The sequence below is a fragment of the Polypterus senegalus genome, chromosome 5 (genome assembly GCF_016835505.1).
Source record: "Polypterus senegalus isolate Bchr_013 chromosome 5, ASM1683550v1, whole genome shotgun sequence".
Classification (NCBI taxonomy): domain Eukaryota; kingdom Metazoa; phylum Chordata; class Cladistia; order Polypteriformes; family Polypteridae; genus Polypterus; species Polypterus senegalus.
In genome coordinates this window covers 67,571,762-67,586,689 of record NC_053158.1, presented here as the reverse complement: position 1 = coordinate 67,586,689, position 14,928 = coordinate 67,571,762, and the positions used below count along the sequence as shown (strand labels likewise).

Sequence of the window (14,928 nt, the reverse complement as noted above, 5' to 3'; positions counted from 1 at the left end):
GCTTTCTATAAGATTTGCCATAGCAATCCTATTTTGATGATCAGACAGGATTATCTTGTTATTTATCCAGTTTAATGCTTGTGTTTTTGCTTATGTTCACTTTGTAGACTATAGTATCTGCGATGAGCACTTTAATACCCCCAGTTCCATTAGCCAACCCAGAGAACCAGTTCCGAGTGGACTACATCAAAAGTATATCACCGTTGTCAGACTTTGATTATACGCAGGTAAGACCCTTGGAATATTTATTTAACATGTGTTTTTTGTGTTTTTGCTCTGCTGTTTGCTTTTGTAGATCAATCATTCTTTATTTTTATTGTCTAAGTGTTGCTATGGGTATAGGAAGTGGCTTCTGTTTCTGGTAACCAAGTGTATAGGGAGAGTGTTATTTTTATATTGTGTTGGTCATCTTAATTTTGTGGATAAGGTGTGAGTGCAGGGGCAGTATTTAGAAAGATCTATTTTCACTGTGTTGCTTTCAAATTTTAAAAATATTGTAATGCAAAATTTTAAAGGCATCGTTTGCATCAGTAGACTTGTTTGTTTTTTGCAATATGGTGAAAAGAAATGCTGATGTACCAGTTAACTTGCTTACAGTGATCAAAAGAGCTTTCAGAGGCCATGCTTTTGTCAGTAGCTATTACCTTTAAAGTAGATTGAAGATAAAAAGTAACTGTTGGTTTTTTGCCTTGTTTGGAGTTCTCTTTAAAATAATAATCCTTATAAAGTTTCGTTGACTTTTTAATCGGGTGTGCACCTAAATGAGATTATTCATTCTTGTTTAAGCTTCTGTATTTCAATGAATAGTAAGGTGATTTTTTTTATATATTTGTAATTCCACAGTTGCACTCATATACAACCGTATATATAATTTTACCTTGCTGTTTTTACTATGTTGAATGTATTACATTTTATGTTATGTAAGGCGTTGAACTAAGATTATTTTTAAATATTATCATAAGAAAAACTTCAGCAATTTCATAATTTGGTTGAGTTGTTCTTAATTTTTTTCCCATAAGGGTTATTGCATGTTTTAAAAAAAGGGAAAAGTTTTTTTGCAGAGTGTATCTTTACAGCTGTCAAAGTATAAAGTATACTTGCACATGTGACATCAGGCCTTTTAATAATTTTTGATGAGCGTGGAAATCTTTATAAACTCGAAAACAACACACACAGTTGACTTTCTCACATTTAAACTGCATTAAAAACAAGACAAAATTGGTAACATTATTATTATTGTTATTATTGAAATGTTGATGGTGAAGTTTATTTTTTGATGAAGGTGACTATCAGTTGGAGCTTGGTTAAACAAAAACATGTAACCCAGAAGAGCCCAAGGAGAATCATGAATTTTGTAAAAAAAAAAAAAACTGGTGTCTGGCCTAAAAGTTGAAATTATTGCAAATCTACGTGTTTGGGCCAACGTTTTATCACCTCATTGGTATTTAGTTGAATATGTGCTGTTTTTTTTTTTTTTTTATATATATATAAGTATTTTAGCTGACTTTCAAGGATAGCATGACGCCAGTAAAGTTGCAGTGTTTTAAGATACAATTTTCTTTTAAGTGTGTTGCATTGTTTTCAGCCTAGTTATAAGTTAAATCAATTTACATAGTACATCTGTGTGCATTGATATAGATTTAAAGTATTTGTGATTAAGCAGAAAGGCTAAACACACCTCTTTTGTTTGTATTCTAATGTTATCAGACAGTAGTCTGGATGCTGTTCACTTTTTAGGCATCTGTGTAAGCCTTTGACTACAAATATATGCTTCACTTCCTGTCAGTCCAGCCATAGCTTTAAGAGATTGTGGTTTTTCTGATATTTTATGCTTACTTTGGGTTGCTGTGAAACTCTTTAGTAGCACACAACCAGCTGATTAGCTTTTGCAAGTTTTGTCTTTTTTACACTTTAAAACACCCACACAAAAATACATTCATACATATACACATACATAGATAAGGAACCATTAAATAAGTCCTCATAATTTAATAGTGTGCCATCTCATTAAGTGCAGAATTACACTTGGCAGTTTTTGGTTGTTCCGAAGATCTCAGCCTATAATGCCATAATACATACTACCGTGTTTCAGTGTGAGCACTTAATACATACAGTGGGTCAAACATGGACTGTGCTGGCCTGGTCCTCCTACTTGTCCTCATAGCAGCACCGCAAAGAGCTTTTAGGAGTTGTACCAGAAATCAAGACATCTGAAATTTAATTGACTGTTAATCATTGTTTAACTTTTTTGCAAAGGAAAATGTGTGAGTTTTGATACACAATTTTACTTATTCTTTACAAGACATACAGCAGTCTGAATGCTTCCAATCTGACTCTCAAGTACACCACAGTGCTGCTTCAACAAGGGGAAGCATGTGGTTTAGGGTTCTAGAAATTTTTCTTTAAAGCTTCAAATAAATGCACTCATATAAAAACCTTATGTACAGTGTGAAATCAGATATTGAGATCTTCAGATTTTGATTCTTCTAGATCCTTTTTGATTACTGTATACTCTTATATAGTAAATTCTCTGTGTGAAGTCTGCTTAAAATGTATATAGTTTATTAACATAGTTTATTTAATATAGTTTAGTAAATCATGGATTTGAGCACTGATACCATTGTGGATCATTGTGATGATGTGGCTAAAGTGCTTGGAATTTAGTTTGATTACCAGCTAAGTTGCTTTCTATGCAGTTTAAATGTCCTCTGAATTTCTGCTAGGTTGACTGTCTGTTTTTGATAACCATAATTATTTGTTCAGTTGATGTAAGATAAAGTCATCCATGGGGAATACCTATCTGATCCAGGATGTGTTCATTTATTGCACCGACTTCTTTATGAATAGCTTCTGATACACTTGAATCTGACCAGAAGAAGCTAACTTTGAAAATATACTGATGGAGGGGTGATTGTTGCAATATCTTTAGACCTTCATACGACAAATGTATTAATTAACTAGATTAATATTAGTATTTAACGCACAGTATACATTGCTGTATTCATTGAGACTTTGTTATTTTCACTGATTATTGGTCCTTAGAAAGTTTTAAAATCTAATTTCCTTCTTTATTAATTTATGGAGTTGTGTTGACTGCTAGTTTGAGTGCATTGCTTTTTTATTGTCTCATACAGGAGTCATTGCAGTAAATGATGTTACAGAGGCAATGCAGGGAACTCTAAAGTGCAAGAAATATGTTGCTTTTAGTGTTACAACAATAAAATATGTTGATTTTGGTGTTCTATCTGTTGAAATGAAAGTGTATTTTATTAGAGTTTATTAGTACAAATTGCTTACTAACACATAGGGTAAAGAAAAAAATAGGCTGTCCTCTTTAAGTAATGCATTTAGCTTCATTTTGGTTTTCACAAATAATGAGCTTAATATAAAATCTGCAATTTGCAAGAATTACTATATTGAAGTAAATAGTTGTTGCAAGCTACAAACTGGGAATTCCAGTCGCGTGGACATGTACACTTGAAGGCTGATTTCTACTGAATTTAGAATTCTTAAGCTGATGCTTATTAAAGAGAAAGTATAAAAAAAATAAACATAAGCTAAAACTGCTAATAATACGCATGCTCCTTCATATACTTTGCCTACTCCCATTCTGATTAGTTAAAGTTCAAGAACTGCAACAAGGTTCTATTAGTAAATGAAAAAGAGGCAAATGTCCTTTCAAAAAATTTAATCGGTATTTGACAACTGAGTAGTTCTCTACATGTTTTGCTTGTATATAAATGTTTAATAACTTATTGAGAAAGCAGTATTTTACATGTATGCAGCCTCAATAATGTTAAGCATAACTTGTTTAAATCTGAACTATATAAAATGTTAAGTATTAGTTGACAGACTTAGAATAACCATTAGAGATCACCTCACATAAGAATTCATCCAATGCAAAGGTCAAATTATGTACAAATTTGTAGCTAATGTACTGGAACTAATTATTTACAGTCTAAAGAAGAATGCTGAAATACTGTAATTAAAATCTATTTGCTTAATAAAAAGATACTACTTTCTCCATATTCAACGTGTACATTACCAAAAATACTGTATATACAAGAGGCTATTACTATTACAACATAGCTGTTGGGTGTACTCAAATTTTAAAAAGTCAATCTTTTAAAGTCTTAAATCTGTTTGCCAAATTTTGTAAACTTTTAAGCAGTTCTTTGGGACTTTTGCTTTAAAACCTTTAAAATATTAAACCTCACAGCTAAATAGTTTAATTTGCAAAGTTGATTTTTTTCATGGGCGGCACGGTGGTGCAGTGGTAGCGCTGCTGCCTCGCAGTTAGGAGACCCAAGTTCGCTTCCCGGGTCCTCTCTGCGTGGAGTTTGCATGTTCTCCCCGTGTCTGCGTGGGTTTCTTCCAGGCGCTCCGTTTTCCTTCCATAGTCCAAAGACATGCCAGTTAGGTGGATTGGCGATTAAAAATTGGCCCTAGTGTGTGCTTGGTGTGTGGGTGTGTTTGTGTGTGTCCTGCGGTGGGTTGCCCAGGATTGGTTCCTGCCTTGTGCCCTGTGTTGGCTTGGATTGGCTCCAGCAGACCCTGTGTTTGGATTCAGCAAGTTGGAAAATGGACGGAAGGATTTTTTTCATGAAACATGGACAAAGTAAAAAATTTAAGTGGCATACCCCCATAAAACTACTTGATTTGGTGTAGATGATTGGCATTTTGGTCAAATAAACAAGCAAATAACTAAAATTATATCTTGAAACCGTGTCACAATTTTTAGTATACAGTATTACAAAATTCAAGAAAATAGTGTAGTGTCCCTGGAACTTCCACCCCACCAACAAAACTTAATTTCATAATTATATTGAATATTGAGTCACTTACAATAGCTTTGTATTGTAGAAGCATACTGTTGCTTTATACAATGACAACAACATTTATTTATATAGCACATTTTCATACAAACAGTAGCTCAAAGTGCTTTACATAATAAAGAATAGAAAAATAAAAGACACAATAAGAAAACAAAATAAGTCAACATTAACTAACATCGAATAAGAGTAAGGTTCAATGGCCAGGGGGGACAGAAAAAACAAAAAAACTCCAGACGGCTGGAGTTATAGTTATAGACAAAGTTTTAAAAATTCTATAACTTTTGGTGGAAGAAAAAAACACCTTGACTCATTTTCTTGCTTGTATTTCAGTCACTTAACACCAAATGGATGTTAAAGCTGACCATCCATTTTCCTAATATGTTTAGTCCAATAAAGGTAAACATATAAACAATAGCAAAGGCAATGGGTTACGAGGCAGGAAGTAACTTTGGGTGGGTTCATAGTCTATTGCAAGATGTACTTTTGCTTAGCTTTTTGTTGAATATGTTTTTGGAAGATGAACATCTCCAATCTGGGTTTACCTATTTTTTGTGACACTGCACTTTAAAAGAAAACTAAAGTCATTTGCTATGATCAGGTTTCAAAGGCATTTTTAAATAGATATACTGTATATACTAGGTAAAGGTGAATGACCACACAACAAATAAGAAAAATCTTGTAACTCCTTATTAGAATCAGGACTATGACTGCGAGTATTGTGCCTAGCAGGAAGCCATTTTTTTAATATATTTAGGATTTTCTAGTAATATTTGATTAGAAGTCTTGATAAATCCATAGTCAGCTTATGTATTCTGCTTTGAGTTCTAAACACAAAATCCCAAATTGTTCTGCATGCTTGAATTACAGTACCTTTTAAGCTTATTTCAGGCAGTTAGTGTGTTCATCAATAACAATGACCATTTAGTTTTACCCTGCCTGTCATGCATATTCAGCTTAACAACCATTTGCAAATAGTGTCCTTGTAAGCATGCATCAGTATTTAATAGCCTAGTGCACATGTGTACAAGAGTGATCATTAGACTTGGCAAATTTTATATATGTTATAAGACTTTGCTGAATTATTCTTACATTATTTTTTTTAAAATCAAAGAAGAATATGTCAGTATATAACGATCTGTTTAAACTGTGTACACCGTGTTTTGCATCTGAAACACAGGGTTCAAATAGCCAAACTGCTTTTTTTGCAAGGAGGACAACGCTTTGAATATCTAGGTTATGGTCTCAACTCGTATTGTTTTTTAAAACCTAAATCTTGCCTGGCAGAATCTTTTATAGGCTGTAAGCTTTTCTGTTAAATGTTTGAATGTTTCAGTGACCCATTCTTGCGATCTCAGATCTAGTTCTATGGGATTAAGTCGTTAAAGAAAATGTGCTTTGAATATAGATGATTGGCTAGATTGTTATTTATATACACCTGCTAAGTCAAGTTTAAACTTATGAGGGTCTCAAGTTTATTGTACTTAAAGAAGTAGATCATAATAAGTCAGGCAATGTGGTGTAATGGCTAAGGAAGTGGACTGAGAAAGTTGCTGGTGAAATTTCTAACTTCAAATCACTATGCAACCTTGAGCATGTCATTTAATTAACTGTAATCCAATTGTTAAAAGTACGTTTGTAAACAATTGAAATAAATTCTGATATTGTAAGCCGCCTTGAGTTAATGAAGGGATCAGCAGAATATTCAAAAATAATGTGTCTTCTAAGTGTCATAAAATATGTATATCTTGTAGCAATGGTATACTCAACTGGTACAATGTAGTTAAATTTGGTAAAACATCAGTGTTTGTGTTTGCAAACCTGAATAAAAAAAAAAAAACACTACAGTATGTTGATTTGTATTCTTCTGCTGACTATCAATTCAATATTATTTTGTTGTTGTTTTTATAAAGTGCTCTTCCTTGTATAAACTAAATGCCTTGCTAACACAGTATATGTTTATACTAGTATATATGTGCGTCTGTATACTACAGTTGTTTTTACATTAATACCTTTCTTAAATGTTCTAGACCATCATTCCCAGTATCCTGGATTAGCTAGCCACCCATCCTCATTTTACCAGTGTAAGAGAAGAACATAATCCGCAATGCTAAAACATCCCTTATATCTTTTCTATTTCACTGTTGTGCTGAGACAATTCTTAAAATATTTCTTTACAGAGAAGATGTTTTTCAAAATTATGGATTACCTTTTTTGTTTATATTTTATGTTCCAGAAATAAATACTATTCAGGATTGGTATATTTTAAATTAACCTAAATTTAGTTTTGAGCTGTACCATTAGTCACATGCCTGGGTTGAATATCAAAATTTATCTCAACGTGAGCACCTGTGGCACCTTAAGGAACACTTTTAATATGTTGTATACAGTATAAGACCATGGTAATTATGTGGTCAAAAGAAAAAGAAACGTAATATCTCTGGCTATAATGTAAAGTAAAAGTCACCTGTGTTATGTCTGAAATTCTTAAAATATTCTTGGAATATACTTTTCCTTTCTTCTGTGGCACTATTGTACAGATGAACACTACTGTTTTCACTTCTTCCTTGAAAGTTTGCAATACTACTGAGCCATGTCTAAATTCATAAATCTCAAAAGTTGTAAAAAAAAAAATGTACTGTAAAATTCTGAGCTACACCGAAAGGGCATTGACAAGTTTAGCAGTTTTTCCCATTAACTGTGTTTTCTGATTTTCTAAACCTAATAAGCAAGTTGTACCAATGATTAGATAACCTTTTAAATGAACACTCCACCTAAAAATTGCTTTTTGCATATGTTACATACCATATGTGTTTTGTACTGATGAAGAAGAAAAAAATGTAATCTGAAGTTTTCATGAAGAATGGACATAAAAAGTTTGTGATATAGTAGAAGGCAATGGCGAATAATGCTATATAATGGAAAACGATATGAAAAACAACCATGGGGGAAAAAATCATAATACTTATGTTGCATGATGCAGAATTCAGTTATTTGCTCACAACATTCAACACACTTGCATTGTTTGTTAAAATGTTGTTAAATGGATACTTCCAGAAAAATCATCACACATCCTGAGCAGGAAAAGCATTCATGTAAGACTGTTCTTTTGAAATGAATATGCTCCTCTTCCCCACATTAGTTTGTGAAGAGTCCTGTCTTCAATGCAAAAGCACACTGTGTCTGCTGGTCAGTAAACATTGCTCGCTCTCTCTGTTTGACTGATTTGTATAAGGGAAGACAAAGTTTTTTATTAAACACATATCATAATACATGTACTATATATATTTATACATATATTGTTTTATGAGTTACATCATTTGTAATAGTTCCAGATTATGTGTTTGCATACACATGATTTTTCTGTTATAGTTTGATGACACTGGAGCCATTTAAAGTAACTAATGACACTTTGCTTTCAGGTTTATTCCTAATAAACAAGTTACATCTCCCTATTAAAATCTGCATTATAAAATCACACAGATTTGTATTGCATTATCTTGTTTTTCTTATTACCAGCTTCTGTTTACAAAGTAATATGATTGTATATTTGATTTTTTTCTCAATAATCTTTCGGGGCAGTGAATTTGTAAATGCTAATGTATATGTTAAATATCCTTTTTTGTAATAAGGAAGTTCATTCCACTTTCTAAGCAAAAATGCAAGTAAGAGTAGAGTGGAGACAATGTGAAATAGATGGGCAAGGACTACAATGCATGGACGTCTAACTTTTGGTAAGAAGTAGTGGTAAATATAGTTATATGATCATTGACAAAGTATTAGAATTTTTAGGACGCAAGTTAAGTAGGCGAAAAGCGTGTTTTGCAGTATTGCAAGTCACTTGCCCGGTTATCCCTTCTACCTGCTGCTTATCCATTCATACAGTATGCTGTGAAACAGTAAACATTTTATAGAACTTTGTTAAACAGGGATCCATTTTGCTGGGGAGGCAGGAGGGCATATTGCAGGTTCCACAAATGCCTTAATGACCTCTTCATATGCAGTAACATGTTTCATCTTTCAGTGTTTTTCTGTTTGGACTTTTATCCTAGGTAAAATCAAGCAGTTTGCAAATGGCTGAACTAACCCTACCTTTTCTAAACTCTTTCATCTTATATTTGCTTAATTTTTTCCTCATACTCAGTACTGCCAGGATACATGGGCAGATAGATGTAGTTACACTTAGAGAATTGGTGGTTGTGCAGATTTTATTTAACACTCAGAAAATAATGTTGAAAATCAAATTAAAGTGCTTGATGTTTCCTTTTGCATACTGATTTTGCCCAAATATCGAATCAGACTGAAAATTCGAGCTATTGCCCAGCCCTATCAATAGGCATACACTGCCTCAACTAAGGACAATATTAATGAATAGACTGTAACACCAAATACACCAAGCAAAAATAGAATCCATGGTGTTGTAGCAAAGTAGAAATTATTACTCACTGATAAAAACATGCCGAAAATGTATGCAGGGATCCTCATTAGTTCTATCACAATAATCCATGAAAAGCTGGCTTTAGATATTGTGGCAGAACCTACCATTATCAGTTTATGCTCAGAAACCCACAAATATGACTGAAGAGTTATTCCAGATGTTCCGCAGACACTAAAGAAACATCTGGTTGTTTTTATTATTGTTGAAGTTTGTACATTCAGTTATTGATTTTTAGGAGATAAGTACATTCCTAAATTGATCATTCATTTATATTATTTATTTTCTAATTTTATAATATTATAATAATGTTGTTTTAGGTTAAGAGATAACATTCATTGTAGAATTTAGGTATAAATGTTGAAAATCAAACCAGAGCAAATCATTTTTCAAGAACTTATTCTTAAATACTGATGCAAAGTAGGAATATTTTTAGTGGTTGGCTGTTCTCTGCCTTTTGGCGGAGCCCATGTGGAAACCCCTCTGTTGGTCTGGTCTGGGAAGTACAGAAGAAGTCCACCACTTCTAACATTCCCAAAGGGAGCATGAAGAATCTACTGCTAGTCTAACCAGAAGGCTGAACAACGCATGCTTCCTGGAACGGAGGCTATGGTGCAGTAGGTCAGCAGGCCCACTACTGCGCCTGGTCTTCTGAACAGGATGCATGGCGACAGACGGGAGCAGTTGTATTGCCTTTGCCAGATTCAGACAAAGAAATACTTATATACAGTATTCATTTGAAACGACCCGTTATTCCAAAGCCTCATCCACTACTCAGGTGAAGAAGCTTATGGGTTTCTTGGTGCACTGTATTGATTCTGTCTGTATTTCCTTTTTATTATCAGTTATCTGTAATGCATTAATAAGTCTTACAAAGGTAGAAACAATGAAGAGTCCGAAGGGTAGTACTAAACTTTCCAATATTTTCTAACAGATTAATGCAGTTAAACATACCAACTGAATAACTTTTTAAAATTTGTTTGTTTGGTTTAGTCCAGTCAGTAGCAAATGCTCCAATAGCATTAACTTTGGCAGCTTGTTGTCTTCAATAATGAAATTTAGTGTTGTCCTGATCTATTTGCCAATAATATTTTTGCATATAATTCAGTAGAATCACTGAACACAAACACCTCCCTGTTCCCTTTCCACACACCTACACTTGCAGTATGGAACAGTAAGTGTAACTCTAATTGGTTTGAATCTGGCTTGTTATGTCAATGTGTATATAACTGAAAAAACAAGTGTGTGCAAACCAATTGATCGAAATAGTGAACAAACCAGGGTGAATCACAGGTCCAGTTTGTAAATGCTTTAATATGTAATAATCTTGATAATCTATTCTTGATACTGTCATTCTTATTGCTATTGATAGTATTAGTATCAATATAAATACCTGGGAGTGCAGCTGGATGATAAAATGGACTGGACTGCCAATACTGATGCTCTGTGTAAGAAAGGACAGAGCCGACTATACTTCCTTAGAAGGCTGGCGTCTTTCAACATCTGCAATAAGATGCTGCAGATGTTCTATCAGACGGTTGTGGAGATCGCCCTCTTCTATGCGGTGGTGTGCTGGTGAGGCATCATAAAGAAGAGGGATACCTCACGCCTGGAAAAACTGGTGAGGAAGGCAGGCTCTATTGTAGACACAGAGTTAGAAAGATTGGCATCTGTGGCAGAGTGACGGGTGCTGAGCAGGCTCCTGTCAATCACGGAGAATCCACTGCATCCACTGAACAGGATCATCTCCAGATAGAGGAGCAGTTTCAGTGACAGACTGCTGTCACTGTCTTGCTCCACTGACAGACTGAGGAGGTCGTTCCTCCCCCACACTATGCGACTCTTCAATTCCAACTGGGGGTGGGGGGGGTAAAAATTAGCATTATACAAAGTTATTGTCTGTTATACCTGCATTTTTATCACTCTTTAATTTAATATTGTTCTTTATGTATGCTGCTACTGGAGTATGTGAATTTCCCCTTGGGATTAATAAAGTATCTGTCTGTCTGCTATCATATTAGAATTCATTTTTTATTACGATATATATTGAGTAATTCACTGAACCACTGGTCTGTATCTTTCCACCGAACTGAATCAAATAATATCAAATAACTTTGGAGACACTGAATGCCAAAAGTAATAAAATTTAATTAATATTAATGTTTTGGGTAAACATGTGTCTTTAGACATTGCAGTCTAATGAAAAAAAAAATTCATGTAGACTTAGCTGGAACAGGCATTGCAGGTCATCTTACTTGCATTGTAGGCAAGCATTTCACCTAATCCACTTTAACTAAACACAATATGTAATACCAAAACTACTCTGGCATATCTAAGAGCTATCTAAGCAGATTATACGTCTACTGGCTGACTGTGTTTTACTAACTAAAATACTAATTTCAATCAGAATTCAGTTGATTAGTGCAATGTTTACACTGAATCTGCATTTCTCAGTTTGTTGTAGCTCAACCAATGTGAAAATATAATATCAATGGACATTATTGGCAGTGACATTGCGAGACATGGATGCTATCCAGTGACCTGAGACGAAGACTGGACTCCTATGGTACTGTGTCTCTTCAGAAAATCCTTGGGTACCATTGGTTTGACTTTGTGTCGAATGAGCGGTTGCTCATGGAGTCCTGAATGAGGCACATTATCTGCATTGTGAGGGAACGTCAGTTACGGCACTGCGGCCATGTGGCACGTTTCCCTGAGGGTGATCCAGCTCGTAGGAATCTCATTGTTGGGGACCCGAATGGCTGGACCAGGCCACGGGATCACCCATGTAACACCTGGCTGCGGCAGATAGAAGGTCATTTCCAGAGGGTGGGATTGGACCACGTGTCAGCCTGGGGTGTTGCCAACCGGCATCCCGAGGTGTTTCGTCGTGTAGTGGGTGCGGCAACGGACTATACCAGTGCATGCTCCCCAACTTGACTTGACTTGACTTGACTTGTACATTATTACTAATATAAAAATTACTAATAAATCACTTGGAATTATATTTTAATTTGACAGTTTTGCTCAGTACAGTTTATTGCATATTTATATTTTCTTAATAATACTGGGTCAGTTTTAATGTGAATCAAAATAAAAATGTGTTTTCTCATACTTGTAACTAGACCAGTCCTAGCCATTATGTTACTCAAGGTTTTCACTATGAATATTAAATCACAAACTGCCCATGTAATATTAGTGGTGCTGTTGCTTGCTTGTCTTCTGGTTAACAAGAATATAAAAAATGTAGCTTGTTTAGTTAAAATGCAAAGTTATGATACACATGCACAAAACACATCGTAATTGTTTTGGGTGGTGTTTCCTCAAATGCAAGCATTTTCTTATTTTTAAAATTCTGAAACTGCAACCCTCATTCCAATAAAGTTGGGACACGGTGTAAAATGTGAATATAAACACAATGCAATGATTTGCAAATCTCCTAAATCCATATTTTATTTACAATAGAACACAGAAAACGTGTCAAATGCTGAAAATGAGATTTTAATATTTCATGAAAAATATTAGCTCATTTTGAATGTGTTGGCAGCAACACGTCTCAAAAATTTTGGGACGCAGCAACAAAAAAGGTTGGAAAAGTACTGATAATTGGCACTAAAAAGAAAGAGCTGGAGGAACATTTTCCAACTAATTAAGTTAGTTGGCAATTGGTCAGTAACATGATTGGGTATAAATAGAGCATCTTAGAGAGGCAGTCTCTGAGAAGTAAAGATGGGCAGAGGTTCACCAATCTGCAAAAATGCATCTACAAATTGTGAAACAATTTCAGAATAATGTTCCTCAACATAAAATTGTGAAGACTTTAAATATTTCATCATCTACAGTACATAATATCATCAAAAGATTCAAAGAATCTGGAGAAATCTGTGTGTGCAAGGGACAAGGTCGAAAAACAATATTCGATGCCCATGATCTTCAGTCCCTCAGGCAGCATTGCATTAAAAACAAGCATGTTTCTGTCACTGAAATCGCTACATGGGCTCAGGAACACTGCCAGAAATCATTCTCTATGAACACAGTTAGCCCTGCCTTCCATAAATGCAGGTTAAAGCTCTATCATGCAAAGAAGAAGCCATATGTGAACATGATCCAGAAATGCCACCTTTTCTTCTGGGCCAAAGCTCATTTATAATGGACTGAGGCAAATTGGAAAACTTTTGTGTGGTCAGACAAATTGAAATTTGAAATTCTTTTTGGAAAACATGGGCAACTGAACTGAAGAGGAGATGGACCATCCGGCTTAGCACTTAGAGATGTCTGCATCTCTAAAGGTTTGGGGGCACATTAATATCTATGGAATTGGCAGCTTGCACATCTGGAAAAGCTCCATCAATGCTGAAAGGTATTATACCGGTTTTAGAGGAACATATGCTTCCATCAAGATAACTTAATTTTCAGGGAAGGCCATGCATATTTCAGCAAGATGATGCTAAACTTCACACTGCATCTATTACAACAGCATAACATTGTAGTAGAAGAGTCCAGGTGCTGAACTGGCTTGCCTACAGCCCAGACCATTCACCAATTGAAAACATTTGAGCAGATAGAATCCTATATCAGACATAAATGGGACACCATTCCTCTCCGAAATGTCCAGAAACTGGTCTCCTAGGTTCTCAGATGTTTATGGACTGTTTTGTTAAAAGAAGAGGGGATGCTACACACTAGTAAACATGGCCCTGTCCCAGTCTTTTTGAGACGCGTTGCTGCCATCAAATAAAAAGTGTCTTATTCTTAAATTGGTACATTCCGTCAGTTTAAACATTTGATTTGTTTTCTATGTTCTATTGTTAATAAAATGTGGGTTTTTGAGATTTGCAAATCATTGAATTCTGTCTTTATTTACATTTTACATAGCATCCCAACATTTTTAGAACTGGGGTTGTTCTATCTCTGATACGTAAATTATATAATTCTTTATATGTGTATGCAGTGTGTAACCTTTGTAAAGTTTCACTCGATGGCTTACTTGATTCTCATGTTTTGGCTCAGTTTGTATGTCAGTTCACAAAACAAAAAGTTATAGTCAGTATTTCTACTGCCACCAGTAACATTTACTAAGAAGTATTTTGTGTGTGTGTATATATATGTATATATATGTATATATATATGTATGTGTATGTATGTATATATGTATGTATATATGTATGTATATATGTATATATATGTATGTATATATATGTATGTATGTATGTATGTATATATATATATGTATGTATGTATATATATGTATGTATATATGTATATATATGTATGTATATATATGTATGTATATATGTATGTATATATGTATATATATATATGTATATATATATATATATGTATATATGTATATATATATGTATATGTATATATATGTATATATAAAATATATGTGTGTGTGCGTATGTGTACAAGGGCATCTAAAATCTTTTTTGCAGAATAAACAAAGGCATAATTTTGAATTTTGATATGGGAGCCTAGAATTTAGTTTAAATCTAGTAAAGACCTCAACATTTTGAAATAAGCAAATTTTTTTTCTCTAGATAAAGACAGAGTTATGTCTGATCATACTGCATTATTCCCCTGTTGCATTTATAAATATACAGTGTCTTTGTGCAAAGGTGGTGAAATTTGTAATTATTGGTAGCATTATGAAAGTTG

The 14,928-nt window shown here is 34.2% G+C and overlaps 1 protein-coding gene across 3 annotated transcripts in view; it reads left to right on the top strand.

Moving 5' to 3' along the window:
• The window catches only part of gnal (guanine nucleotide binding protein (G protein), alpha activating activity polypeptide, olfactory type), a 331,272-nt gene that overhangs the window by 133,520 nt on the left and 182,824 nt on the right, over window positions 1-14,928 (top strand). For all 3 annotated transcript variants that reach the window (XM_039754752.1, XM_039754754.1, XM_039754755.1), the window contains one exon: window positions 108-227. In XM_039754752.1, coding sequence (XP_039610686.1) covers window positions 108-227 — 120 coding nt within the window. The remainder of the gene's footprint in view (window positions 1-107; window positions 228-14,928) is intronic.